The sequence below is a fragment of the Lingula anatina genome, chromosome 4, assembly GCF_051362555.1.
Source record: "Lingula anatina isolate TDL-2025a chromosome 4, LinAna3.0, whole genome shotgun sequence".
In the NCBI taxonomy this organism is placed as follows: Eukaryota; Metazoa; Brachiopoda; class Lingulata; order Lingulida; family Lingulidae; genus Lingula; species Lingula anatina.
In genome coordinates this window covers 7,751,886-7,779,755 of record NC_141770.1, presented here as the reverse complement: position 1 = coordinate 7,779,755, position 27,870 = coordinate 7,751,886, and the positions used below count along the sequence as shown (strand labels likewise).

At 34.9% G+C, this 27,870-nt stretch overlaps 2 protein-coding genes and 3 long non-coding RNA genes across 7 annotated transcripts in view; all 5 read left to right on the top strand.

The window, feature by feature from the left end:
• Positions 1-27,870, top strand: part of LOC106167016 (uncharacterized) — a 191,552-nt gene that overhangs the window by 109,240 nt on the left and 54,442 nt on the right. The gene's annotated exons all lie outside the window — the stretch shown is intronic.
• Positions 47-1,963, top strand: LOC147762213 (uncharacterized). Its single transcript, XR_015333731.1, has 2 exons — positions 47-817; positions 1,451-1,963. It is a non-coding gene; the product is annotated as an uncharacterized LOC147762213 (long non-coding RNA).
• On the top strand, positions 6,646-8,066 carry LOC147762212 (uncharacterized). Its single transcript, XR_015334157.1, has 3 exons — positions 6,646-6,785; positions 7,637-7,697; positions 7,951-8,066. It is a non-coding gene; the product is annotated as an uncharacterized LOC147762212 (long non-coding RNA).
• LOC147762211 (uncharacterized) lies at positions 8,317-11,051 on the top strand. Its single transcript, XM_087011667.1, has 5 exons — positions 8,317-8,639; positions 8,977-9,190; positions 9,519-9,702; positions 9,944-10,021; positions 10,298-11,051. The coding sequence occupies exons 1-5, from the start codon at positions 8,419-8,421 to the stop codon at positions 10,636-10,638; spliced, it is 1,038 nt and encodes a 345-aa protein (XP_086867793.1). The 5' UTR covers positions 8,317-8,418; the 3' UTR covers positions 10,639-11,051.
• LOC106170314 (uncharacterized) lies at positions 16,394-19,965 on the top strand. Its single transcript, XM_087011978.1, has 4 exons — positions 16,394-16,708; positions 17,267-17,407; positions 17,843-18,179; positions 18,519-19,965. Exons 1-4 carry the CDS (start codon positions 16,428-16,430, stop codon positions 19,074-19,076), a joined length of 1,317 nt encoding a protein of 438 aa, XP_086868104.1. The 5' UTR covers positions 16,394-16,427; the 3' UTR covers positions 19,077-19,965.

Sequence of the window (27,870 nt, the reverse complement as noted above, 5' to 3'; positions counted from 1 at the left end):
TTTTTGGTACTGTTGTCCTTAATCGCCTATTGCATTAGGCCCTATTTTTAATTTCTTTTTCAAAACGGAAAATTCGTCATCATCTTTCCCTATAATATCTCTTTGCGATTTGTGACCTTATATTTTTTCTTTATTCTATTTTAACTACTAGGTCTACTACTTGAAGTCAGCTTGCTGTTACTCAAAATCATCAACCTAAATCTGAGAGTTACCAGACAGTAAGCCTCAATTGAAAAAAATCAAAACAAGAGGGGAATATTAGTGTAATTTTTTTCAGAAACCGAAGAGGGGGTCATAGAAACTCAAAATCATCAACCTAAATCTGAGAGTTACCAGACAGTAAGCCTCAATTGAAAAAAATCAAAACAAGAGGGGAATATTAGTGTAATTTTTTCAGAAACCGAAGAGGGGGTCACGACCTCCCTGGCCCCCTCTAAATCCGCCACTATCAATATTCTCTTTCCCTGGCGTTGAGTTTTGTGGAAGTGTTGAATCAAACCGCATGATGAAAGACGCATGCGCTATATTTGTGGAATAAAATGGTGTATTTTAACAACAAGTGGACCACAGTCAAATCTTCATATACATGATTTTGGCAGTGAACATTCGTGAACAGTTTCAGCCACAGTCCCTCACCTAAAATGGGCCATACCTGTCTGTAATTTGCATAACAATAAGTTGCTCATCGTAGTGCGAGCTGTCTTCCCAAATGCTCACTAGGCAGTAGGACACATTAGGGTGAAGACGCAACAGCAAGTGTGGTACAGTTGCAAGGTCAAGCTTTTATGAGAAGAAGACACTGGTCAATGCATGTTTCGTAAGTATCACATTTTGTTCAGTTACATTAGTCAGTAAAAAGCGTACAAAAATGCAAGGAAAGTTACGCCAAGTATTTATGTTGCGATTCTTTGTTATGTTTTTCCTGTCGTTTCTTTTATGTCACTCAGAATATAAGCTAGCTTAAAAGTAAATGGGAATATTACCACAAATATCACGGACTAATTTAGATGATAATACTGTACTTGTCACAGTTCTGAGCTTTTGGTCCAAAGACAAGTGTGCCCTATCAATGTGTACATCAATTTTATGGTCAAAATATGGCGCACAAACGCGTGTTGCATAGCGATTTTAGATATTACAACATTGAATAGTAGGTAAAATAAATTAACGTCCTCAGTAATAACCTCCACGAATTAAAGAATTATTTTCAGTGTTTATTTTTTCAAAGCAAGATATCTAAAATATCTTTATCAATATCCTCAGATCTTAATTTTGGCGTAAGGTCACCACGATGTAGATTGGTTTTTTGAGGGGTGCTATCTGAGCCTGAACATCGGACAAGTCAGTAAATTCCCTCAAGCGCCCTCTTCATTTTGATGTAAAATGATTGTTGTATTTTCCGAGTCTGCCCGTTTAGTCAAATATTGTTTACATTACTTTCTCATTTCAGAAGTCAGCTGAGATACTGAGTACTGCACAACACCCGCCTGCTAGCAACCAAGTTTTTCATTCACTTTCTGGAACCAAACGCAAATTCATGCATTTTAATAAAAGCTGGATAGATAAGTTTGTCATTGCTTGATTCTTTTACTTTGATATGAAATAATGTCGATAAAAATAGGGGTAATAATAAAGGTATGATAACTGTTTGAGCACTTTCGAATTAAATCCGCTAAAATTGATCTGTAAATATTGTGTTTGGAATTGTTGATTTCTGCAGTAACAGAAGATATCTAAAACCAAAAGCTTTTTTTAAGTTTGTAAATATTCCTAGTATTTTGTAAATTATTGAGTTTAAGCATTTTAAGAATACACGTTCAAGATTTTCCAACAGCCCGCATTTATAAATACAATATGTGTGAATTTACGATTTTGCTTTTTGAAAAGCTATTCTGTATTTTATTCTGTAGTTAGACAGTTTTTTTTTTATATCTCTTGGAATAAATGAGTTCGTCCTCCCGGATATCATTCTCTCAATTAAATATGGGTCCATTTTTGAAGGATTCTGGTTATTGTTGCAGAAAATTGATTCAAATTTCACGATCTTCTTATCATATGAATACTTAAATTTAAAATTTAAATAGAAAAAAATGCGAAAGTTGAATGAAGCACATTAAAAATGGCAACAGTTACAAATCGCTTCTCAAAAAAAAAAAAAAAAAAAAAAAAAAAAAAAAAAAAAAAAAAAAAAAGGCTGCATATTCCGATCTATTTGAAAAAGGTCTTATTGAAATATATGTTTGAAATATATTGATCCTTTAATTAAATTTTGTGACGTAGATTTATTTCCACACTGTCCCGAGTGTGCAGACAAAAAGGTTACATTTATATGAAATTGTGGAAAAGCAAATTTTGAGACCAATAATTTAATTATACATGCATGATAAAAGTTTACATCCCCTCAAAACTTTGCTAACACAATTTTTAAAAAAAAATCTTTTATAAAGCTAATTGCACGGACATTCTAATGTAATTTTGTGGTGATTTTACGTGCATGCGCTCCGCAAATCGGACGAACTCGCCCCACCTGTCACCCCTCAAAAATAATGGAATCGCCCCACCTGTCACCCCTCAAATGAAATGAACTCGCCCCTCCTGTCACCCCTTCAGATGGAATGGACTTGCCCCACCTGTCACCCCTCAGATGAAATGGACTCACCCCACCTACAACCCCTCAAAAAGAATGGACTCGCCCTACCTGTCACCCCTCAGATGAAATGGACTCACCCCACCTACCCCCCCCCTCAAAAAGAATGGACTCGGCCCACCTGTCACCCCTCAGATGGAATGGACTTGCCCCACCCGTCCCCTCAGATGGAATAGACTCGCCCTCCCTGTCACCCCTCAAATAGAATGGACTTGTCCCACCTGTAACTCCTCAAATGTAATGGACTCGACCTACTTGTCACCGTTAACTGTTACCCACCTCAATGCAGTCACACAAACCACACTCATATCAAACTATAAAATAAAGTCATTCTAGTGTGGTTATTTATTAATTTAGGACATCTTTTGCGACAAAAAATCATGGTGAAAAAGTAAAATTAAATATATGCGCACTTAGATTGGCACAGACTCTAATCAAATAATATGATTATAGGTCAAGGCCGTTTAGACAGAGGTACCTGCTTGTGACTGACAGCAACGAAATCTTGACTTTTACATACTTGTTGAATTTTACATACTCAGTAGAGGTATTTAAACTTTGTATGACATATTTTTAAGTGTGTTGGGCTCATTTTGGAACGCCTTTGGATCTGGTGGATGAGGTTGACACATCTGCGTCGCTTACGTTGACATCCATTGAAAACTACTCCAGTTCTCGGAGCTCTTGTGTCAAAGGCTAAATTGTGCTCTGCAATATAGTGTGCATATACCAGTGCGCGCGCGTGTGTGTGCACATGTGCAGGATTCAGATGTGTATTTAAGTAATAATAATATTGCTGAGATTCATGTCTAACCTTTATTCAGGGGGCTCCTACCCCCCCCCCCCCCCACCTTTTCGATTTCTGTAAAAAATCCCCTCCTGAAATTAGAATTTTGACTAGCTGAATCATAATTTTAATCAATACCAAATGACACCGTCTGCCCTCAAAAAATAACATTTTTTCGGGGATCTTCAGCAGGCCCCGAACCCACGCCAAAGGGCGGGGGGGGGGGGGGGGGGTCGACATTGCATCCGCGGACACCCTCTTCAAATAATCCTGGATCCGCCCCTACTTAGCGTAGCTAGTCTTCCTCTGTCTTCTATTTAAGTAGATCTATATGCATATATTCAAACAAATACGAAAAATAACATAAACCATACTTATCCTCTTTAAAGTAATTTATTAAAGCCCCAATCAGGCTGTGCAGTGAACCTTCAAGGTGAATGTTATTTATAACTATTATATTGTTTTATCAATTTGGCTGTTTTAACATCACAACCGCACATCCCAGCACAATGGTCACGTGAGCTGATTGTGTCTGTGACGTCAATTAGCAACAGACATTTGTGAGGCGGAAGTCAAAGTCAACTCGTCCAAATTGTTTGAAATATCGATAATTTCTCGTTTATTCGCTGAATCGCGACTTCTTTTTTAAATATACGTGTTTGTTGTACACGGCTTCATATTATTTGAAGAACATATTTGGAGAACATATAAAAAATTGCCAGTATGAAGAACTTGAAGATCAAAGTTTTGTTGATGTTGCTACTCATGCAACCTCTCCATGGAGGTAAGTATATCATCAAACTATAGACTTATGTAACTCTTTTTTGTTTACAAAGCAGACGATATACATTAAAACAACTCACGGGGAACCAATGTTTTTTCACCATTCATTTAGCACAAATTGTGATGTTTTTTTTTTTAATTTGGTTTGTCAAAGTTCCATGCATTCAGCATCTTACTTTGTGTTATTGTTTTGTTTTGTTTGAGACTAATTCATTAGACCCTACTTTCTCTATTTTTTTATATTCATTTAAATTAATCGTGCTTCCTATACTTCTCTTTGCCCTTGGTTGCTTCCTTGCTTTCCATTTTTAAGCTACATCCTTTCTTTTCTTTGCTAGCTTTTGCCTTGAAAAAAGCTCCACAAAAGTTCATGGTGTACCACAAACTCGCATTTGGATTCATCTTTGCGTTTTTGGGCATAATGTTACTCAGCACAAGTTATATTATTTGGTTCAATTGGAAGAAGGTACTGAAACAAAATTTTGTGTTGCACTTACATTTTAAATTTAGTCTGCATGAAAGTATAAAAACAGTTATCTCTTATGAATTTCTGTGTTAGATAACTTTTAAATATAAAATAGGTAATTATGATGAAGAACTGGAAATTGCTTTGTTTCTGCTGTAATCAGTTTCATAACATTATTGTTTTATTTTTACATTTCTTTCCTTTCCTTTCTTTTCCTTTGCCTTATAATTATAGTTGTCATTATCATTTCAGAGAAAGCAGAGTGGTATCATAGTTGTTCCCAAATATTCTGGTGAATATCACTATAGATACATGGTAGCAGTTCAAAATGGGCTGAAAAGAGGTAAACGTGATGCTAAGATCTTTCAAGTTGTTGATTCTGATCCTTGTTGAAAAGCTTAAACTAGTTATTATTGTGTGAATAATAAAAATAATAATAATAATAATAATAATAATAATAATATATTTTAATATTTAAATGACAAAAATATAAATAGAGATATAGGCCAATGAAGAGTCTTACAGTTGTATATAATTGTTGAAGTTGTTGTTTAACTGAATATACATACCTAGGGATGTTATATGACCGTGGCGATATGATGATCACTGAAGCCTGTCTATTTAGCCAAGCTTCAGTGAAGATCGAGGGCAACCTCGAGCCGCTACCCAAAAACATCTCGCTTCACTCGACATTTCTGCGTAGCGTCTCTCGGAAAACTCGGATTTAACCTCGATGTAGTCTAGAATTTCACGACTACATCTTGGTTAAATCAGTCGAGGTCTCTTAAATGCTGAAAGCCAAAGACAGAGTGATCATGTGACCATCTTGGCATCAAGAGAATAGTGACGTTGCTTGCCTTATACATCTACCATTAGACAAATTTAAAATCTCTCACACTCTTAAAAAATTAGCATACACTTTTAACGTTTAACAATTATTATTTATAATTTTATTACACTAAGTCATATCATATGGGTATGGTTTGAAAACGGAAATTTGTTTACATTTAAGCCACATGTGCATACATGTACAAATTATTTGTAAATCTATAACTTTTTAACGAGGGTTGTGCTATTTACCTTTTGTTTTTAAGCTGTTCATTCTTCTTCTTTATCAGATATATCGGTTAAAATCAAATATATTCCCCTTTGAACTTGTAATTACATGTAGCACATAAATGCTCTGAAAACCAGCACATGTATATTCCAAACCGCCTCGTAGTAAGAAATGTCACCAAAATGTAGAATTGTTACTCCTGTGGACTTGAAATAAACATCCGTTTGATTTTGACTATATTCCGTAACCGCCTCGTCGTCAGAAATAACAATAAAAACTAGAATTATTATTCCCGTGAACAGTTCAACTTGTAACAAACATCCGTCTGATTTTGACCATATTCCGAAACTGTCTCGTTGTCAGAAATATCACCATAAAGTAAATCTCTTTCTCCTTTGCACTTGTGAAAAATTATATTCCGGTCCGACGCTCCTTGTTTATCAGAAATGTCACTAAAAGGTAGAGGTTTTGCCTTGGGACCTTTTTTCCTCAGCAGTCCCAGCTAGGTGTGGCTCAGCTGAGACGTGCATGGCCAGTGTCGACGGTTGATTTAATACTTTTCAAGCCAGTTGAATGTCCACGACAAGTATTTAGCAAAAATTGACCAAATTGGTCAGACATAACGTAAGAATTTGGCGGGAGATGACCAGCGCACGTGGACGAGTTTATTCCGTATAACATCTCTAGAGCGTGATATAGGGTCACTTTATTCGATTTTAGGGGTGTTTTAGGATGAAATGACTATGTTTGTTCTCGGTATGTATGTCAAATAATACACTGTCACCCTCTCGCGATATATGCCATGAACACCTCTCACTGACGCTCGAGGTGTTATGGCATATATCGCTCGGGTGACAGTGTATTATCTCACACTTATTCCAAACTATAGAAATATGTTGTTTTGTAGCAGTAAAGACACCCAAAGTCAGATTGCAGTTGATAGGAGACCAGGGGGTATCTCCTGAATATAATCTGAATGAACATGGGAGGAAGCACAATTTCCTTGGGGTAGGACAGAAGAAATGGTTTCTTTTGTATACAAAAGGTATGTATCTTGAATATTTTGGAGCACATATAAATTTCTTTTCCTGCAAATATTGATTCAACAGTATTATTAGCAGCTAACTGCCATTTACTTTATTACATTCAATTCAGCATGTACAGTCTTAACTGGAACATCAGGTCGCAGTTTGCTGTTCATCTCAGTCAGTGGCTATATTATATATGATTACTATTACTTAAAGTATCATGTTAACTCAGTTATGTTGACTTTTTATCATAAAGTTAAGTGCAGAGCATGTTCAGAGAGAGTTGGTGCAAGAATACTTGGTGATTTGTAAAACTGGGTTCTTATGGTATTGTTATGTATTAACTAAATTTATTTTTAGAATTAAACTACAACTCTGTTATATTTATAATAATAATAATAATATATTTACTTCGAGTCTAAAATCCATAAAATGTTCAATAGACTGCACAACATAAAATACAAAGAAGTTTATAAATAAAAATAGTTACGGAAGATATATATTATATAAATCAGAACTAGTCTAAATTGTAATAAACAGTAATAAAAGTAAAAAATCCAAGGTTTCTTTAATGTAAAATTAAAAATTCATGAATAAAATGTCTTAAAAATGTGAGTTTTCAATTCCTTTTTAAAACATTCTTGTGTATCTATTCGTCTAATAAAAATTGGCAACTTATTCCACTCTACTGGTGCAGCTACACAAAAAGATATGTCACCATATGTTTTTAACTTTGATTTGGGAACTTTCAGTAAAAGTTTGTCACCAGACCTCAGGGATCTTTGAGGGCTATTTGATGCATGTTGTACTCTAAAACAACACACTAACATTTAATCATTATAGTGAATCTTTTTTATTTTAAACTCAGAGTCCCTGGGAAAACTGAAGAAGGTTGTGGTGTACATCAGTGATAGACCAGGAGCTCAATGGTAATTTTAAAAATACAAACTGGAACATCACAAACATATTTACACTATTGGACCTGTATAAAGAAAGTTCTGCAAATCAAATGAAGATTATTTTTGTCATTGTTCTGAAATATGTTTTGTGTCATGAATACCTTGGATGCATCTGTAGTTTAACTTATATTCATATTGTTATGTTATTTATAGTAGATATTTTTACATATTTTGTATAAAGAAATTTGAGTGAATTTTTATTATTATTTTTCTTTCATTGAAGGAATGTGCTGGATATAACAGTATATGATACAGTATCTGGCTGTGAATCCCACTTCAGCAGCAATGGATGCCTCACAGTGGGATACACCACTTTGGAGTCTTGTAAGAACTCCAGGTAAGTTGGAGACTTTCCCACAATTGATAAATAAGCATATGATGTACTTTGAAATGTCTGCTTTTACAAGTTATCAACAAATAAAATATGAAAGATAATAATAATAATGATACATATTCTGATTTTTTAATGTAGTATTCAGTTTTTCTTCAACATGGAATGTACTCGTAGTAATTTTCATGTAAAATGTCTGTACTTTGATATTTGATATACATTTTTTAATTTATTAAAATATTTTTCAGGTTTGGACTGCAAACTTGCCTTCTGTATTTGTGGTCTTGTCATGGATGGACACGCTGTTTCAGCTTGAAGCTGGCCCCTGTCCTTCTGTGGTTTAACAGCACCTTGAACTACATGTTAGCAAACATGCTGCTTACCAGTACCCTTCTCAGTGCTGTTGGTGTCATTCAGCTTGATAGAGGTATCTTCCTCTCCAGCCTCCTCGTCAATATAGGAACAGTCCTTGTGAATAGCATATATGATGTAGCAATGTACAATATCAGGTGCTATGACAGAGAGGACACTGGTGACACTGTGCTGCAGAACCTGGAAGATGAGCCCCAGTATGATGACATGTAAGGAGACAGTTTATTTTGTGTTCATTTTAAGACTCCTCATTTCACAGTTATGTTAGAATAAAGTTAAATTTGTCTTTAGCTTTGGGAGTTGACCACAGGTCTTGCTCATAGCCATGACTGATTCTGACAACTTGTATTGGGCTGGACACTTGTTTCATTTTGTAGACTATTAATAGTATTAAAATGATTTCACATTTTTTTGCTAATGTGACACATGTTCTGAGTGTGTAAATGGAGTTAGTAATTATAGTCAGAGTGTTATTTTACCAATAATACTAATTTTTCACTATATTTCTTGATTTAAGAAAGATTTATATTTATTTTTTTTTTGCAGTTGCACAATCAGTGATGGGTTCCAACAAGTTGTGCATGGAAGTGTGGAGACCATGATGAAACAGGTGGCTTATGACTTTGAGAAGGACTATGATTTGACACATGCAACTGTTGAACATCAGGCTATGGCACAGATTGAAGAAATGGTTGCCAAGGAAAATTTGGTTGTCAAGGAAGATATGGTTGCCATGGGAGATGTGGACAGCAAGAAAGGGGTATTTATTACTTTTTTTCTATTTTTAGTTTGTGCATGCATGTATGTGCCTGTACAGATATCATGGATTGCCTTTGAGACATTCATGTATTGCCTTCTTGTAATTAAAAACAGACACTTGTATCATTTCTGTAATGTTTGACAATATATTTGGCTTGACTTACAAGCACATATGTATATACAAGAACATAAAAAGACGTTATACTCATATTGAGGTATTATAGTGCAACATCAAGCCACCAGAAGAATAAATGTCCCCATCTGTGGAATATTTTGACTATATTAACCAGTCAGCAGAATCAATTATTGGATGATTTTCAATATTTCAGAAAACACCCAGCTACACATATGCTCCTCCTCCTAACAACCCTAGGCTAAACTCAAATATGCAAAAGGAGATGCAGGCAGAAATCCCAAAATCCCATGCTGGGAAGATTTCCAGCTACAGAAATGCAGATGTTTCATCTTTTTACAGTCTCATTGCTCACTTCAACCCAAGTTTTCTCATCCCAGGTAATCATATATATATATATATATATATATATATATATATAATAGTATGCCATTATATTATGCTGTAGACATGTCTATATGATGATGTTTTTTAATCCTTTTTGATAGCGTAGAACAGATGTAACATCCTAAAATTTTGATTTACTGTTTCCTAATTAATGTTCAACAGTAGCAATATATGGCTCAAACAAATAACTTTTTATATTTCCCTTTACATTTCCTTTGTTTAATGCAATTTTAGACAACAGCCAGAGGAAAGAAAATGATGAGCAACCAAAGCAGGCATCTGAACATGATGTAGTAGTTAATATTTGGGAAGGTAATTGTCCATTTCGGTGTCATCAGTGTCTTTCATTTCAGTAAATTATTTTAAAATGAATATATAAAAAAAAGGATAATGCATTTTCATGTTATCCAGCTTCAGCTTACATTTGAAGATATTTAGAGCATTGATTTCAACATAAGCTTCCTTGCCCTTATTATAATTAAAACAGTGATTGTGATGTTAAACAGGGGTAATATTAGCCGGCATCATTTTGTAGTTAAACTTCCACATACTTTTGGCAATAATTCATTTCCACACAAAATGTTCCAGAACCATCAGATGAGGTGCCATACACTGAGCTGAAGTCACTGGAGATGATGGTCAACAGAAAGCAGGATGGAAAGTTGCCCCACTTTTTGATCTATCCAGCATTCATTTTGGTCGTCTCCATGGCAATGGCAGTATATCTCACCATTGTGTATGGCGGAGAGCTGAGTGACAGCGCTGTGTACAACTGGGCTGCTCTGGTAGGAGTGGCACTGGTGGAGGACTTGTTTGTGTTCCAGACACTGAAGGCAGTTTGTGTGTATCTTCACTGCATACTTTTCTCAGCAAATGAGGCTGGAGAGGATGCTCACAGGCAAGAGAATACACAGCTTGTTAAGTTTTAAAAAAACTCAGTGCTCTGGTGCCAGTGGAACCTTTTACTAAGTGATGTAATTCCAGAAGTAGTGAAAGAGCTTTTATCAAACAGACTCGAGGAGACCTCATATCCCCATTGCAGAACTATGCCATGTTTATGATTTAAAGAAAAAATATTAAAAATCATGAAAATATTTTGTATTGAACTTTGTCCTTTTAAATTTCTTATGGATCAGAAGTGTTTTTATATAGACAAATACACTGCCTTACTATTTAATACACTGCAACAGTGCAAAAAACGTGACCGGAATCTCATAAAGTTCCTTTTTTTTAATGAATACTGCCATTAATGACCTCATTCACTTTTAGATAACTAAGACTTTTTATGCCGAAATAATATGCTTCATTGATCTGTGATAATAAAATCTACCTTGAGTATTTTCTGAATTTTCTATTTCTTTTTCTTTTACTGACCCTCATGTTCAAGTATTGAAATAGAAGTTTGTAAAAGAAGACAAAGTTTCATGGATAATCATGGCAAATTATGCTTGTTTAGGTTTAAGATATTTTGAATTTGATAAAAACCAATCTTTCGTTTTAAAAAAGGAGTCAAGCTATTGAAATCCTAGATAAACCCAGTTGGTGAAACAATTTAATAAACAGACTAAAATATATTCTATGCTTTTCCCTTATTATGTTATGTCAACCTCAAAACATTTATTTAGAAAGTCCTACATGTATCTTAACATTTCTTCATCAGATTTTTTATTTCTTACAGTATAATCAAAATCTATTCCCATCTGTTGCCCTCTGTAAGGTATCTGCATTTTTTATTACAACAATACCATTTTTAGTCTTTTACAGTACTTAATTGCATTTTATTAGAAAAAATAGTCATTTTAATGTTTACATCAGTTTAGATCATTGTTCACATTAACTGGAAATCAAAAGTTGTATCTTCATCTGACTTTAGTAACAATTATGTATGGCATTTTCCTTTCTCAGTGGTAACTCATATAAACATATTTTTGAAATGGCATGTATAATTTACAAAATCCATTTTCAATGGAGTAAGTACTGGTAAAGAACATGTAAAAGATCTGACATGAAGCTCCTTCAACTATCTGTACTGTCTGGATACCTTTTTTTTTTTACTTTACAGGAAAATACAATTCTGACATTTCACGGGTATTACATATAGATCTATACTTTTTGCGATGTTTATAGGAAAAAAAACTCAAAGTTTATTCCATTTTTCAACTTTTCTTGTTTTATTTTAAATTTAGAAATATGTGGCACAAGCCGAGGTGGTATTCAGTTCGAAATTTATTTATTTGCGCATCACGAACATAATTCAGAAGCGCGTTATTTGATGATTATCAGTATATACATGTACGATTACAAGTTGTCTTAAAATATTCCTGTGAACCTCTACGAAGAGGAACTATAGTGGCCAACAAAACTTTTATCTCTGAAATTTTCTTACTTCTGAATATTTTGATTGTTATGGATTTTTTTCACCCGGCTTTCTCCTTAATATTCGCTTAAAAAAAGAAGAAAAAAGCGAGAGAGAGAGAGAAAAAAATCCTAATTAAATTCACCCTTGTCGAACACAAATAAATAGCAATGCATTCAAAATGTAACGGTTTGTCGATATTCATTTTCACTCACTTGGAAACATTAGATACGTAGTTTTTTTTAACCTATATATCATAATTATAACCAATATCGCGTGCGATTTTCACCCAAAAGCCGTGACGTCTGCAGCGCATCTCTGAGGCGGATGTACTAATTATTTTTCGCTCGTGAAATGATTGTATTATTGCAGAAAATTTCTTTTTCGCCAGACGACAACTGAAAACTTTGGTAAGATTTTTTTTAATAACCATTAAGATCATCAAAAGTCATCAAGATCATCATCATTACAAATCTCTGATGTGAACATCACTTCCGGAAAGTCATATATTACTTCAGGGGACCTAATTTACATATAAGAGAAAAAATGCATTTTTTTCTCTTATTTTGACTTATCTCCAATTTTTTCATTGTTCGCAAAAAGTAATTTTTTTCCTTTTGCTCAAAAATCGGAACGCTTTTGATCCAGACGCAGTTTATAAATTATATAATTAGAAATGACTTTTATATCACAGACGTGTATCACGTCTTCACCCCACAGCCATAAAACTCGTCGATAGCTGCATGGGTATAAAAGTAGGTCAATTGCCTGTATAAAATTGCCATACGATTATTGATTTTTTTAGTGTGGACCATTTTAGGGGGAGTCAGAAGGGGAAAATGTATCAAGATGCCAGAAAAATATTTTGGTATCATAGAGTTACTGAAAGGTAGAGTATATTGCAAATTTTAAAAGAAAAGAGTAAAATTAGCCCACAACTCCAGCTTCTCTATGTAAAACATTGTAGATGCAACGGTCCCTCTCTTTTTCATCTGACTCTCCCTAAAATTTTTCAGACCGCGTTAACTGTTCAGCTCCCGGGAAGCGAGAATCATCCAGCGTGGTGGTGGCAGACGCTGAGCTCTGCAGACGACGCATTGCATTCACAAAAGGGGGTAAAGGTTTTTAAGGAAATATTGTATTTTATTACATCTGACGAATTATAAAGGAAAGAAAATTGGCTTATCTGCATTTATATTTACTAAGTGGAATGAAACACACTGATATTTCTTCTCAAAATTGGCAAAAAAAAAAAAAAAAAAAAAAAAGCAAAAGGTAGATGACCGAACTCCCCTAAGAACCTTTTACGTGGCATATCCTATCCGTGAACTTTTGACCTACTTTCACATAGTTTTCACACTCCTACACACGCTGAGTTTGTATAGTATCAATAGAAAGGGGGCGTATTGGTGGTGGTGGTGGTGGTGGGGGAGGGGGGGGGGCGGGGGGGGGGGGGGGCTGGGTTCATCCTAATGTGACAGTTCTTTTTTCAAGAAAATACATTTCATTGTTGATAGTGCTATATCATATTTTGGGTTCATGCCCACAGCTACATCATTCGACCGAAGTCTGTATTATATACCGGTACGTTGTATTTTATACAATAAAACATTTTTTGGATAAAAGACCTGATTTGAGAGCGTTGGCAACGGGGAAAAGGCATTTGATTTAATTGGGCCCCCACCCCACCCCCCACCCCCCATTATCGCGCCCCTCTCTCTCTCTTTCTCTCTGTGTGTGTTTAGTGTATATGTAGGGGAGGGTGTATGTCGTTTTCACGCAGTCCTTCCATGCATTGACAAGGTACCGATATTGTTTTAAAATAAATTGTAATGTAATGCATAAGTCAAAATCATGAGTTTGATTTTCTATATTCAATTTCATTTGCTTGAAGTTGTATTTGTTGTTCAGATTCCACTTTTAATTTAAAAATTATTCTGCATTCGTTCTTTTCATTATTTTTTCTTGTATATGATTTTTAGGTAACAATTGCTTTTTTATAGATAGAGTCATCCAGATTTGTTCACGATTCTCTAAATTAGTGACAATACCGCTAACAAAAATGCCTTAATAAAACCCGTCCTCTAGCGCGATGTTTCCTGCGTAAGGGCTCCTATTTACGGTTTTGATATGCACTGTTTGAATTTCGCGCTTCGAACGGACTGCGACGGAAGTATGATGGTGATGAAAACGAACGTGCCGAGATGTAATGTAAATTCGAAATGCTAATAGATAAAGGAGTCTCCAGATTTAATTTCAGTTTATTTTCCATGAAAGTTGTTTGGTATCTTATTGATTCATGTGCCGATATACAAAACTAAAACACTGGCCATTAAAATATTAATGAATTAACCCTAAAAGTGGAATTAATATTTAATACTGTAGAGAAAAAACTACTTAAAACCGTTTACTGTCCTTTAAAGTCAACAGTCTACTATTACTGGGTAAGAATTTAAAAAGAGAGCTTGCTGGATGGGTGGGATCCCCATAATTCGTTTTGTTGTTTTCTCCATTGTCTTTGATGATACCATCCAGTTGGGGGAGATCTCTTCTACTTATTTTACTTGCAGTGTTAATGACGTTGGGGTGTTTTCCTCGTTCCTCCACTGTAGCCAACAGATGAATAAAACGTTAAATACTCTCAATATTACACGTACAAAAGTTAATTAAAACAAGTTAATCGGGCTCATTATCTGTAAAAGTTGCAAGTGATCTAGAAAGCCGTTTTTGTCTAAAGCAAGTTTAGTTTTCATGTAAATTCCTAGGAGTTTGAACTATATATCTACTGTATTTAAACATGAACATACTGGAATATAAAACCGAAAGTGAAGTTATCAGTAATTGCACCGTATGGTAGGGTACTATGTGTGAGTATGATCGCATTCACAACGAGTTGAGCCATGGCTCTACAAATCCACGAACTAAATATGGCGGACGTACATGAAAGAAAAAACGCCTAATCTTTTAATAGTCTCTCCACCTTTCACACGAATCCCCACGCGTCGTCCCTCCCAGCGGGGGTACAGTCATTAAATCTCGGCTCTATACATGGAACCGGAGAAGATTGATTGTGCCCGGAAGTGACGTGCAGTGGTGTTAGAAGCGAAGTTGAGTGGTCATTTTAACATAGAGGTGAACGGCAGTGAAGACGGGTTGTCGGAGGAAAAAGAAGTTTTCTAAACAACATGGTAAGATAACTCTCTTTTTTACGCATTTTGGGCAGAGAATACTTGTAGAAATAATAGACGCATGATATGAAAACGTGACACGGAACTTGAAGGCGCAAAATCGTGCTTAATTTGCGGTCAACTTGTTTAGAAATAAATGCTGCGTCGACCGCCATTGCGACAAAAAGCGTAAAGGGGCAATAATTCCCGGGAGTCTATAAATCGTTGTCATGTGGAAATTTGGCATTAATATAAGTGAGAATTGTTTTACCAACTGAGTATTGCATAATAATGTCAATTATTAGTACTTTGAGCTAGTCTTAATTAACTGTCAGCTCACCTGAATTCTCTTTCCGTCTTTTTGGGAAGATCTTGTCAGTGAAATGCCAGTCGCGTACTTGTGATTTTTTTAGCTCAGATAAGAGGCTGTCAGAATGTCACCTTTGTCTTGGCATTCGTCACTGATTTATGCCTACCCCAGTGTAAAAGGTGTATTAGTGTGCTCATGTGTGTAGCATTTCATGCCAGATGGACATATAAAAGATCTAAAAATTCGTCAATATATTGAAAAAAAGATACAGCTGTGCACAGCAGTCGGAGATCGGTAAATTTCACTTGTTAGTTACGAACTACTTCCTTGTTTTCACAAGGTCCTTCAAGACCTCTAAAACTTCGTTCTTATTGCAGCCCATACCATAAAACACCCAAAAAATACTTAGATGTGGACATATCGGATTATATTAATGCCAAATTTCCACATGGCAACGATTTACAGCCTCCCGGGAATTATTTTCCATTTACACTCTTTGTCGCAATGGCGGTCGATGCAGCATTCATTTTAAAACAAGTTGACCGCCAATTAAGCACGATTTTGCACCTTCAAGTTCCGTGTCACGTTTTTATATCATGCATTTATTATTTCTACAAGTTTTCTCTGCCCAAAATGCCTAAAGGAAAAGTGTTATCTTACCATGTTGTTTAGAAAACTTCTTTTTCCTCCGACAACCCGTCTTCACTGCCGTTCACCTCTATGTTAAAATGACCACTCAACTTCGTTTCTAACACCACTGCACGTCACTTCCGGCACAATTCTGACCAATGCTGATCTTCTCCGGTTCCCTTTCCATGCGGAAGCTACCTGAGAAATATTAAGTGCGCATGCTCATCAATTAAACAAACTCGAGGTGAAGAAAGCATGGCGGCTGGAGGCGATCGAAGGAAAAAAGCTCTTCTGTTCTATTATCTTTCAAAACAGAGACGAAAAAGGAATGAATTGGCCCGTAGAGCAGCAATGAATCGGCTATCTACGGAGGTAATGTCACCAAAGATATTCACGGAGATACCCAGCCCCAGTAGACAGAGGAAGAGGATGGCAGAATTTTTGCGTATGCAGTCTCGTCAGAGGGCGCAGTTCGTTCTTATGCTGATGTTTGCCTTGTTCCCCACGCCTGATCGAACTGTTTGGATGAAAGAAAAGTGGGTAACATGCGTCATTTGATTTGTTTTGGTGAGCGAATAAAATTTGCTTCAAAAATTAGAATCAAAAGAAATGAAACCAAGCGTATGGATTCCATAATTCGCCCATACTCGACCCAGTGTGTAGCCTCAATGATATCGCTAATGCTTTTGAGTTACGGGACCCAGATTTTAATTAACCAGAATCGGTGTATTTTAAATTCACTGCTACTCGCCACTGTATGTTAGCACAGGTACATGTAAATCACTTCATGCCAATACCCCTGGTGGATCACTTTCCAGACTTTAGATTTTCATACTTTTCACATTTATTATTAACACGACAATTCATGCGTTAGCACTAACTATAACTAGCTAACGCATGAATTTTTGTGCTAATTTATTATTTGCACATTATCACATTAGTATTTACTTTGGTCTTATTTTGCACAGTTAAAATATTTTTCTATAGGTAGCCAAAATATCTATACCTCGATGAAGGAACGTCTAAAGGTGTTGTCTGTATCGTAAAAACTGGGTTTGTTTTTCTAGACATAAAATTCAAAATTTACATTTTAGATCAAGCCACTGGTGGGAACATATTGTGAATCTGACTTTTACGGATGGAGATTGGATGGAAAATTTTTGTATGAAAAGAGCAACATTCCAGTATATTTGCCTAGATCTTAGACCTTTTCTGGAGAAAAACCCCCGCAGAAAGTAAGTGGCAGCACATTCTTGAGGGATAATATAAAGAGGAGGAATGCATGTATATGATTGCTCATGTTTGCAAAAAAAAAAAAAATTTACTGTGGTGTCTTCTTGTTGATCTAAAGGCAAATGACAAGTAGTATGCAATTATACAGTCATGTTACGTTATTGTTGTATGAAAAACATATGACCGATTTTGCATTTGTGCAAAATTAAGTTCCACATTTTTTGTTTACAAAATTTTGCAATTCCCAAGTTGGAGATTATTCATAAAAATGTCTGTAACATTTAACAGTAATACAACTAATGTGGGAAAATATCATGGATAATTGCTGTCGTTATTGAAAATTGTAAGGCATAGTATTTTTATATTCATAACCAAGACTATGAAATTGCCATTATATATAATATTTTGCTGTAACAACTCAAATTTGTTTTTCCTAGATGTCATTCAGTAGAACTCAGGGTTGCAGTGACTCTGTGGATATGTGGCTCTGGTATGGAATACAGAAGCATTGGGCATTTGTTTGGAATTGGAATGTCTTCAGCCTGCACCATTTTCCAAGAAACTGTGCAGGCCATAGCCACCCATCTTTCTCCTAAATTCATTCAGATGCCCAGTGGGAGAAGACTACAAAATATTGTGGAGGGATTTGAGGCCAAATGGGGTGTTCCACAATGTGCAGGGGCTATTGATGGAACACACGTGCCCATTATTGCTCCAAGCCAAAACAAGACTGATTACTACAACCAGAAATGTTTTTATTCCATTGTTAGTCAGGTAAAGGAGAATAAATATACAGCGTGCATGATTCTCTCTAGGATCCTTGGTCCTTTAATAGCCAAAAGGTGTCCAATAAGTACAGTTACACCTATTCCACTCCCACCCCTCTTACAAATACACATGAAAAATATCCTCATTACTTTACAACACTTTTTGGTGGTGTTAAGTTGTGTTATTAGAACTTCATAGTCTTGGAATGTGTTCAAATGTTGGGAGGTTGAGTTCAGCTCTAATTTATATGTGGCTTTTTTTTCACTAGATTTTAGAAGCAGCATTTATTATAATATTATTTTAGTTTTGTCACATTTTGTATATTTTTTCAACTTTCCGTTACAGGTGATATGTGATCATGAACTAAGAGTCTTGCATGTGGTATCAGGCTGGCCAGGACGAGTCCAAGATGCACAAGTACTAGCACAGTCAAGCATCTTTCAAAAGGCAGAAAGTGGGACTTTATTCCCCCCGTCAAGTCGACTGATAAATGGAGTAGAAGTGCCCATTTTGATTATAGGTGACCCTGCCTATCCCCTCAAACCTTGGCTGTTAAAAGCATTTTCAGACTTTGATGTACTTACTCAAGCTCAAAAGAACTTCAACTATTGCCACACTCGAGGAAGAATGTGCATTGAGGGATGTTTGGGAAGATGCAAAGGGAAATGGCAGATACTTCAACACAGGCTAGATTTTGAAACTGAATTTGTGCCAGTGCTCATCCTGGCATGCTTAACACTGCATAATGTTGTTCTGGTTCACAATGAAGGCTTTGACCAGGAGTGGATGGACTTGGTGGAGGAAGATCGAAATCATAACGGATACCAACCAGGACATGACATGAGACAGTATGATGCCAGAGCCATAAGAGAAGCATATGTTCAGTATTTTAACAACAGATAATAAGGTGTCTACTTTTGTCCTTCAGTTTTTAGTCTTTAAAATGTTGAACCATTAAGTATTTTACCTACTAGTTTCTGCTTTTACAAACACTATTATTGAGTAATTCTTACTCCTGAGTATTAAAGAAATGGACTTTATGGTACATTACATAGTTTAAATGCAAATAAGGTCTTATAAATATTGCCTACAAGAAAAGAATGTATCTTAATCTGTTTAGAGTTTTAACATTCTTTTTGGGTTGCTTTGTGTAGCATTTTTGATAGCAAAAACCCAGGTATTTGTTTGCAGTTCACTGGTATTTAACAGGGATGAGATGGCATTGTATCCTTGAAATTAATGTAGAGTTTTGGAGAGTTTGGATGTGCATTACTGAAGAACAAAAATAAAATTTGGATTACATGACTGTATCAAGCACATGAAATTGTAAAACTATCATTTGAAAGTGGATACAAAGCTCTTCTAGTTAACTGGATATATATTAATGCTGCCATCACTTTCTGAATATATTTAATTAATTAAAATTGGCCAGAAAGGGGGCATTATGAGATGCAATTATATATAACCTTGAATAAGTCATTAGTGCAACATTATCTTTATGTATGAAGCTGCATGGACACACTAACCACTGTTAAGAATAAAGAAATTTGCCAAGTATCATTTTGAACTTGCAAAAAGTGTAAAATGTGTTGGCACAACGTAAGGAGTGTGTGTGCACACATGCACAATCACATTCCATCAGTTTAATAAATAGATTCCTATTATATTGACCCTGCTGTCGTACCTCTCTCCTTCATGTCCTCTGTCAGAGTTTTTGTGTCTTTGACATCAACTGAAGAATAACATGGAAACCATACTTGTTCACAATAAAGATATCAAATATTCAAAGATATACCTGGATATGTTTTTGAGAAATGTGTGTGTGAGAAGTGATTTGTATTGTATTGTACATTGTAATGATTATTTCCTAAGTCTAATTAAAGAAAATATACAATTTCCTAGAGAATGTACGTGTCTAATTCTATTTTGAAATATCTTTAATAATATAGAATACTACGTGTTGCTGAACATGGAAAGTAATTTAACTCGTCACAGGCATTTGTAAGTAGCAGGAGCTCCAGATATGTAAATTAAAACAAATCTGCAGATTGTCACTTTTGAAATTTGTATCGGCATCTTGTTCAAAATAAAAACCATCAACACAAACTTGTAGAAAAATGTATGAATATCAGGGTGGTATTATTGGGGAGTGGGAGGAGGGGTTAGAGGGGTCAAGGTCAGTCTCAGCATCCCTATGACTTAGGTGTATCCTTCCGTGGTTTAGTGGTCGCCTGCTATGAGGATTCGACTCCTGGCTTGTTTGGAGACATATGAGCTCGATTTCTGTCTTATGAAATGTACTAGTATATTCTTTACATCTTCTTTTTGGGGAAGAAATTTTAAGCTGTCTACCACTAAAAGTCCAGCATAGGGCACTTTATGTTGATCTTTGTTTTTTTTTCCACCAAGTGAAATAAAATAAAAATTTATTCAGCCAATAAGAATATCAAAATATGAAATTGTTTTCATTTGAGAGGTCAAATTAAATAAAGAACTGGACATTATAATATTTATGACCTAGGCTGAAAAGAAGAATTAATATTAGATACTGCAGAGAGGCAAAAACTACTTAAAAAACCATTTACTGACCCTGTGTGTTAAAAGTCTACTATTGCTTGGTAAGAATTTTAAAAAAGAATTTGCTGAATGGATGGGACCCGTCCATAATTCCTTTTGTTGTTTTCTCCATTCTGTCTTCCAAGATACCATCCAGTTAGGGGAGATCTCTGGTTATTTTACTGGCGGCGTCAATAACATTCGAGTTCTTTTCCTGTTCCTCCACTGTAGCTACCATTTATTTAGGGTGATCCGTGAAGCTTCATGCACATGACTCGTAAATTTTTGAATTGATGATTTTATTTCCCATGAACTTTGATCACCCCTCCCCAACAGTATCCTCATTTAAGAAAAGAAAGGAAAACAAAATGTACAAAATGTATATTTTATTCTGAAATTACGAGAATGACATTTTAAAGGTTTTTAAATATAATTCAGTTAAAATCTATTAGCTGTAAAAAGATGTTGAGAGTAACTTTACATCCATCAGCTCTTGGCTGCTATCATATAATTACTGCTTTCATGTACAGTTTTACCAGCTGTTTGACAAAGTTTTCTTATAAAAAACTGAAAGCTTACTTAATTATTATACAATTTTAAAAGACAAAGAGACAATCAAAACTTATTTAAAAAACATAATAAATCTGTCCTTTTCAAAAATACTACTGCAATTTCCTCATTTCTAAATGTCTGAAGTTATTTGATTTATTTAATAATAATAATAATTATTATTATAATAATAATGATAATACTAACCATTTATGTTCTTGGCCTGTGCCTGAAGCAAGACGTGAACAGATTCAACACCCTTGGTGGCAATTCTTTGGAGCTGAAATATATAAAACAATATTACTTACTACGATTCAATAATATATGTTTACTATTGTGAGCTATATGTATGAAGTAGTTAGCTAATATGTATTTAAGTATTTGAATGATCTAAAGTAGTTATACTTATTTAAGCTTATGTGCACAATTTATGTAAAACTGTAGTTTAGAGAGCTTGTAAAATGTAACTGTACACATTTTAATGCTCAATAAATTATTATTATTATTATTATTATTATATAACATTCAATAAGTAGTCAGTGCCACATCATATTTCATGTATGGAGCTGCATTGTAACACTTTTACCAGTATTTGGAATAAACAAATTTGCCAAGTATCATTTTAAACTTGCCAAAAGTACAAACTGTGTTGGCACAACATAAGGAGTGTGTGTGTGTGTGTGTGTGTGTGTGTGTGTGTGTGTACGCACATGTGTGTACATACACAATCACATAATAAATAGATCCCTATTCTATTGGTCCTACTGTATTACCTCTCTCCTTCACACCTGCTGTCACAGATTTTGTCTTTGATATTGACTGAAGAAAGACAGGAAAACAAATTAAACATTTCATACCTGTGCACAACAATAGTCAATACATTATTAAACATAGTCAAAGACACATTCAAAGTTTTAGATCCCTGAATTAATTCATAAATCTCAGTGTTTGTGCATGAGTCTCCCCCCTCCCCCCCCCCCCCCCCAAAAGTCCATCTGTGGGTGTTTACATTTTTAACTGTCTCAAATGAATCCCTGTTAAATTGTCCAAAGCTCATTGTTTTACCTTTTTCTTTGATGCCCTCAGCATCTGACTCAATCTTTTTATCTTTGATATTGCCTAAAGAAAAAATGATTTCAAATAAAAACTTCAAATAGGATTCAATATTTTAACACAATTTGTTGAAGACACATCCAAATATTTAATTGACTTAAAAATAAATTATCTTTTTAAGTATATAATACTTAAGACTTTGCTTGAGCAACATGCTTGCAGTGTGTGTGCACGGATATTTCATTAGTATATTAAAAGTCATAACTATTGTACCGAGATTCCTGTCTTACCTATCTCCTCAATACTTAGTGTCTTTACAGGTGTTACATTGTTCTTATCTTTCACTTTGGTATCAACTAAAAGAACAGAATTGAATTGAATTTTCAAGACAACATTATGCATGTTCAATCTTTATACACAGCAAAGGCATTTACTCTTTAGAAGATAAAGTATGTTCTTCAGTCTGTCAAAAGCCAGACTTTGCTTGTGCAACATGCATGCAAGTACAGTACCTTTGATTGTGTGTGTGTGTGTGTGTGTGTGTGTGCGTGTGTGTACATGTACATGTATAATCACATATCATCAGTATCATAAACAGCTACTTATTATATTGACCCTGCTGTCTTACCTCTCTCCTTCACATCCTCTGTGATGGTTGTTGTGTCTTTGACATCAACTGAAGGAAAAAAATTAAACACAAATTCAGCATTCCATGCCCATGCACAACAAGGATTCAATACCATAGTCAAAGATGTATTCAAAGATTTAGATCACTGAACAGGGAATAAAAACACAATGTTTGTAAGGGGCCCAATCTAGAGAGATTTTCTGATAGTCTTGCAAATTATGTTTGTTGATCCATCCTCCATTGTGGACTTCTGACAAAAAATTAAATCCCCAACAATGTAAACTTCTGACCATCTTCCAGAAGACCCAGAAGATGACCTCAATTTGCCCCTGTTTGTGTCTGAGAGCCTGTTTGTGTGTATGTAAATTTTTAAGTGTGTTAAATGAACACCTGTTTAATTGATCTTACTGTCTTACCTCTCTCCTCACTGCCCTCAGCATCTGACACACTCTTTCACCCCATTCTCATAGATTAGATCGACCTACATTGGATCGACCTAACTCCCTGGGGGTTCACGCTAAATAGCTGTCAGCTGGGCAGACACGAAAGTTAATTACCCCTTAAAGCTTGTAGTAGGCGGGGACGGACACTTAAGGGGGATTATCTGACAGTAATCTAGTGAGACTCCCCGCGGTGATAGATCGATCTAAAAGTTGTGAGAACAGAGCCTTTGTGTCTTTGATATCAACTAAAGAAAAAAAATGATATTTAATAATATTTTAATATTTAAAATACAAACTTAACATTCCATATCTGTGCCTGTTCAAAAAGGATTCAGTAGGCCCATTACACTTTGATGAAGACACATTCAAAGATTTAATTGACTTAAAAATAAATAACCTTCTTAAGTATGCTAAAAAATAGACATTGCTTAAGCAACTTGCTTGCAGTGTGTATGTGCATGTGTGTTTGTTAGTGCATGCGTGTGTGCAAGTATATAAAAATTCATAATTATTTTACTAAGATTCCAGCCTTACCTAGTTCCTCAATGCTCAGGGTCTTAACAATTGCTACATTATTCATTCTTTCGTATCACCTTAAAGAACAAAATTGAATTTTTAGGAATACCATTTATGTGAGTATGTTGGAGTATGTTGGAGACAAAAAGAAGTGTGTTAGTCTGTTAATCTGATTGTATTCAGTGAGAGTTTCCATGGAGTTAGTGCACATTAGCTAGGTCTCCAAATTCATACAGTCTGATTATACAAACACGCACACAACTTACGAGCACACTGTATTCTTATTTCATTTTCCATATCAGCTATCATCTGCAATATGTACAATAAATTAAAGAAACCATGTTAACGGGATACATAGAATTCTGTATCTTTATTTGGTAGTTTGTGATGTAAACTATATATAGTATATATACATTTGTACCATTACCAGAATGATCAGCAAATCGTCATGTGACAAGAAATTTTTAAGAATTTCATTTAGAATATTAATTAATCACATAAAAATGAACGACGGATGAAAAGGCGCTGTGTGGGCTTACATTGAACTTGCTACAGAATTTCAGTTTTGAATAAAAAATAAAACTTACCAGCGGCTGTGTAGACATTGTCTGTTTGCTTTGTTTACTAAAACAATAAACAGGAATAATTATTGTATAAAAGAATTTCATTGGACGGTTCCTGTATTGTTTCCTTAACTTTAAACCAATCAGATTGACGCTTCGTTGAAGCTCTCGACCTTGAGTCTTTCTACTAATAGAAATCACAATATATCGTAATACAGTCTGTCCGCAGATCTGGCATATCAATGCGTAAGCGGTGATCATTACAAAAACACCTACGCGCTTGCACAAAATAGTCCGCGACGTGTGTTTCGCGCCATGTTTCCAAAAATCCGTAGTTGTTATATAAATCCATGAAGCTCTGTGAATAACTCATTAATCCGCTTGAAACTTTCAAAAAATAAAATTTAGAACTTGATGTAAACGCACAATGTAAAATAAACATTTCAATTTCGACGAAAGCCTTGTATCAGTTGTCTAAAAATAGCACACGCATTTTTCTCAAGCAGATCGTGTAATTTTGTACCCAAAAATGAAATGATTGTAGAAAAAATGGACAAACTTACTTTATTGATATTATAACGATTTATGCAACAATATATGCTGGAATTGAGCCAAAAAGAATAAAAAATTTGTACAACCGTCCTTTTTTGTGAAATCCCTATTTTAGTGCGAACTATGTGGGTCAGTCGAAACTGGGACTGTCACGTTGCACTGAGCAAGTGACTGGAAAGCGTTTTTCTCGGTAAATCTTGCATTTCGGTTGAAAAAAATTGAATGTTCGGCTTTTCAAGTGTATATTTATAGTATACAATGTGTCACTGTCATAGTGAGAGTTGTAATGGAAAATAATACGTGAAAAAAGACATCGGTGCTGGAGATCAACCATAATTAACATACAGTGTATATGGTTTTAGAATGGAAAAATCTGCCTTTCAAGTTACATAGCTTTGGGTTTGCCGACTAAAAGGTGAGTCTTTTTTTTTTTTAATTCACTATGTTTCATATAAGCGCCGAAATGTATAGAAATGATTTTGGAGTAACCTCCCTTCGCATAGTTCAGATGCACTTGTTGACGTTCAGTACTAGTGAATGTTACATTTTGTTGCAAAGTTACAGTTGTACTTTGTTTACATAAAATGTGTACTAGTAGTAGGACCAAGGAATTATTATTATTATATAGTATGGTAAGAAATTACTTTGATAAACAACTGGTGTGAGACTGACAATGAGGTGATTTTTTTTTTTAAATCTATAGATTTTTCATTAAATTTCAGTTTTTATCTGCTTTGTATAAATTTCTTGTTTCTACATGTATGATTTTATCATTTTATTTTATTTATTTTTAACAGATTCCCGAATTTCATATCAGCTGACAATAAGGGAAGAGGTGTTCTGGTCAAGACCAGGGAAAATTATTTTCTATACGATTTTGTTTGATGGTGCTGTTGATGCAGGTGTGACTGAACAAGAGATGGTGTTTTGTAGAGTCTTGGATATTTTTTACCCTAGAAACCTTTCTCATAGCAGACAAGTTCTGGAACATTATTTTCTTCAAGTATTATACAGGATGGGCTTTGACCCAAAAGACTTCCATTGAGAGTGGCCTGCCTTTAAAGAGCACATAGGTGGCATGTTTATAGTGAATAAAAGTAATTAAAGATATGTGTACTGATTTGTTTCAAGGCTAGGAGACCAGACAGAGATTAGAATACATACATTATTGAAATTGCCTTGTTCAGCCTGTCCACTTCTCAGGTGGAGAGAGGATACAGTGCTCTCAAAAGAACCGAATCTGACTGGAGGTCAAGTTTGGGGAATATTGTGCTTAAGTTAACAAAATTTTGACAGCAGTTTTATAGGGGCTAAGTTTTGATGATCGTTTAGTCAAGGAATCTATCAACCACTGAGTGGCAGGGTGGCACTCTGGGAAAACAGCCCAAATTTGAACTTGAAAATTGATTTTGTTTTCTGACTATCATATCCAGGTAAATGACCTGGCCATTGAAGATTCTAAGGATATAAAAAAATTGAAACATACTCGTATACTGAAGTTTTTTTTTTTTTTTTCATTTTTAATGCACTTTGATATGTATTTAATTACAAATTATATTCAAGAATTTTCAGTTGGGGATGATCTTGATTGTATGTCAGTTTTGGCTAAAGCAATATTCATAACTTGCTGGGGCAGGTGCTTCTCCTGCCCTCAGAATAGACATATCAAGTTGGCCAACGAGTTTATTGGAGCCTTGTTAACTGCTTTAATTTAAAAGGCAAAAAGTTTCAAAAAAACTTTCAAAAAGTTCAGTGCATATTCATGAGGCTGAATGAGCATTTCCCAGGGACAGTGCTTTAAGGACATGAGTTTTAAATGTTTACTTAGTTTTGTTTATCACACAGATTTAAAATTTTTGCACTTTTAAAAAGAGAAATGTAAAATTTAAATAGATTAGGGATATTTTTTTCAAATTACAATTGTAAGGGTCTTATTTTAAATAGTTTAATATGTAAGAGACAAAAATAGTACTAGTACATAGAAATAAATATTGAGCAGTAAAATAAGAGAACAAGGCAGAAGTGCAGATCTTAATATAATGAATAAACCGGAGTTGAATGATTTTTTTTATCAAAACCCTTTCAGGCTTTAAAAAGTACAACCTGGCCATAGGCCAGTACTTCATTGTAAATATTTATCCAATTAAAAAAAAAAAAACTTTTTTTTATAACTAGATCTAGCAATATCTTTCTATATCAGTCAAAATTCACACTGGATTTCTTGTGGGGTGGATCATAACTATACAATTTTTGATGTTTTAAGAATGAAGCATAAAACTCTTGGAATATTTCTGATGTTAGATGCACAGCACTTTTTCGTATTTTAATTTTATTGTAACTTGTTTGCTCTGATATTCAGAATATTTAAGAAAACTTGTAGTCTTGCCAAGTCGGGTCAGTGCTTCAGGTTGGTCACGTGACGCTATAAATTATGATGAAAATGGGGTTCCATTTTTGTCGTCGTTTTGGAGATGCACTTATTTCCCCACACAAAATGGGTAAAAATTGTAGGAGATATACCTTATGATATATCATTTGAAAGTTTATGATCTTATCTTTCTGCAGGATGTAATTGTTTGAAAATATTTTGCGTTTCCTGCGATACATAATCACAGTAACTTACTGCACTTGAAAAAATCGATTTTGCCGACTTTTACACCGACTTCGCGGGAATATGAACACTTTGCCAACGAGGTGGGACCCAAACGCAACATGTGTTCCATATCAACACAAAGCACACTTGTTTACCTTTTAGAATATATATAAAACGCTGGTGATTTCAACATTGTAGCAATTTTGTTTAAATTGAAACACCCTAGTGTTTCACGCTTCAAAAA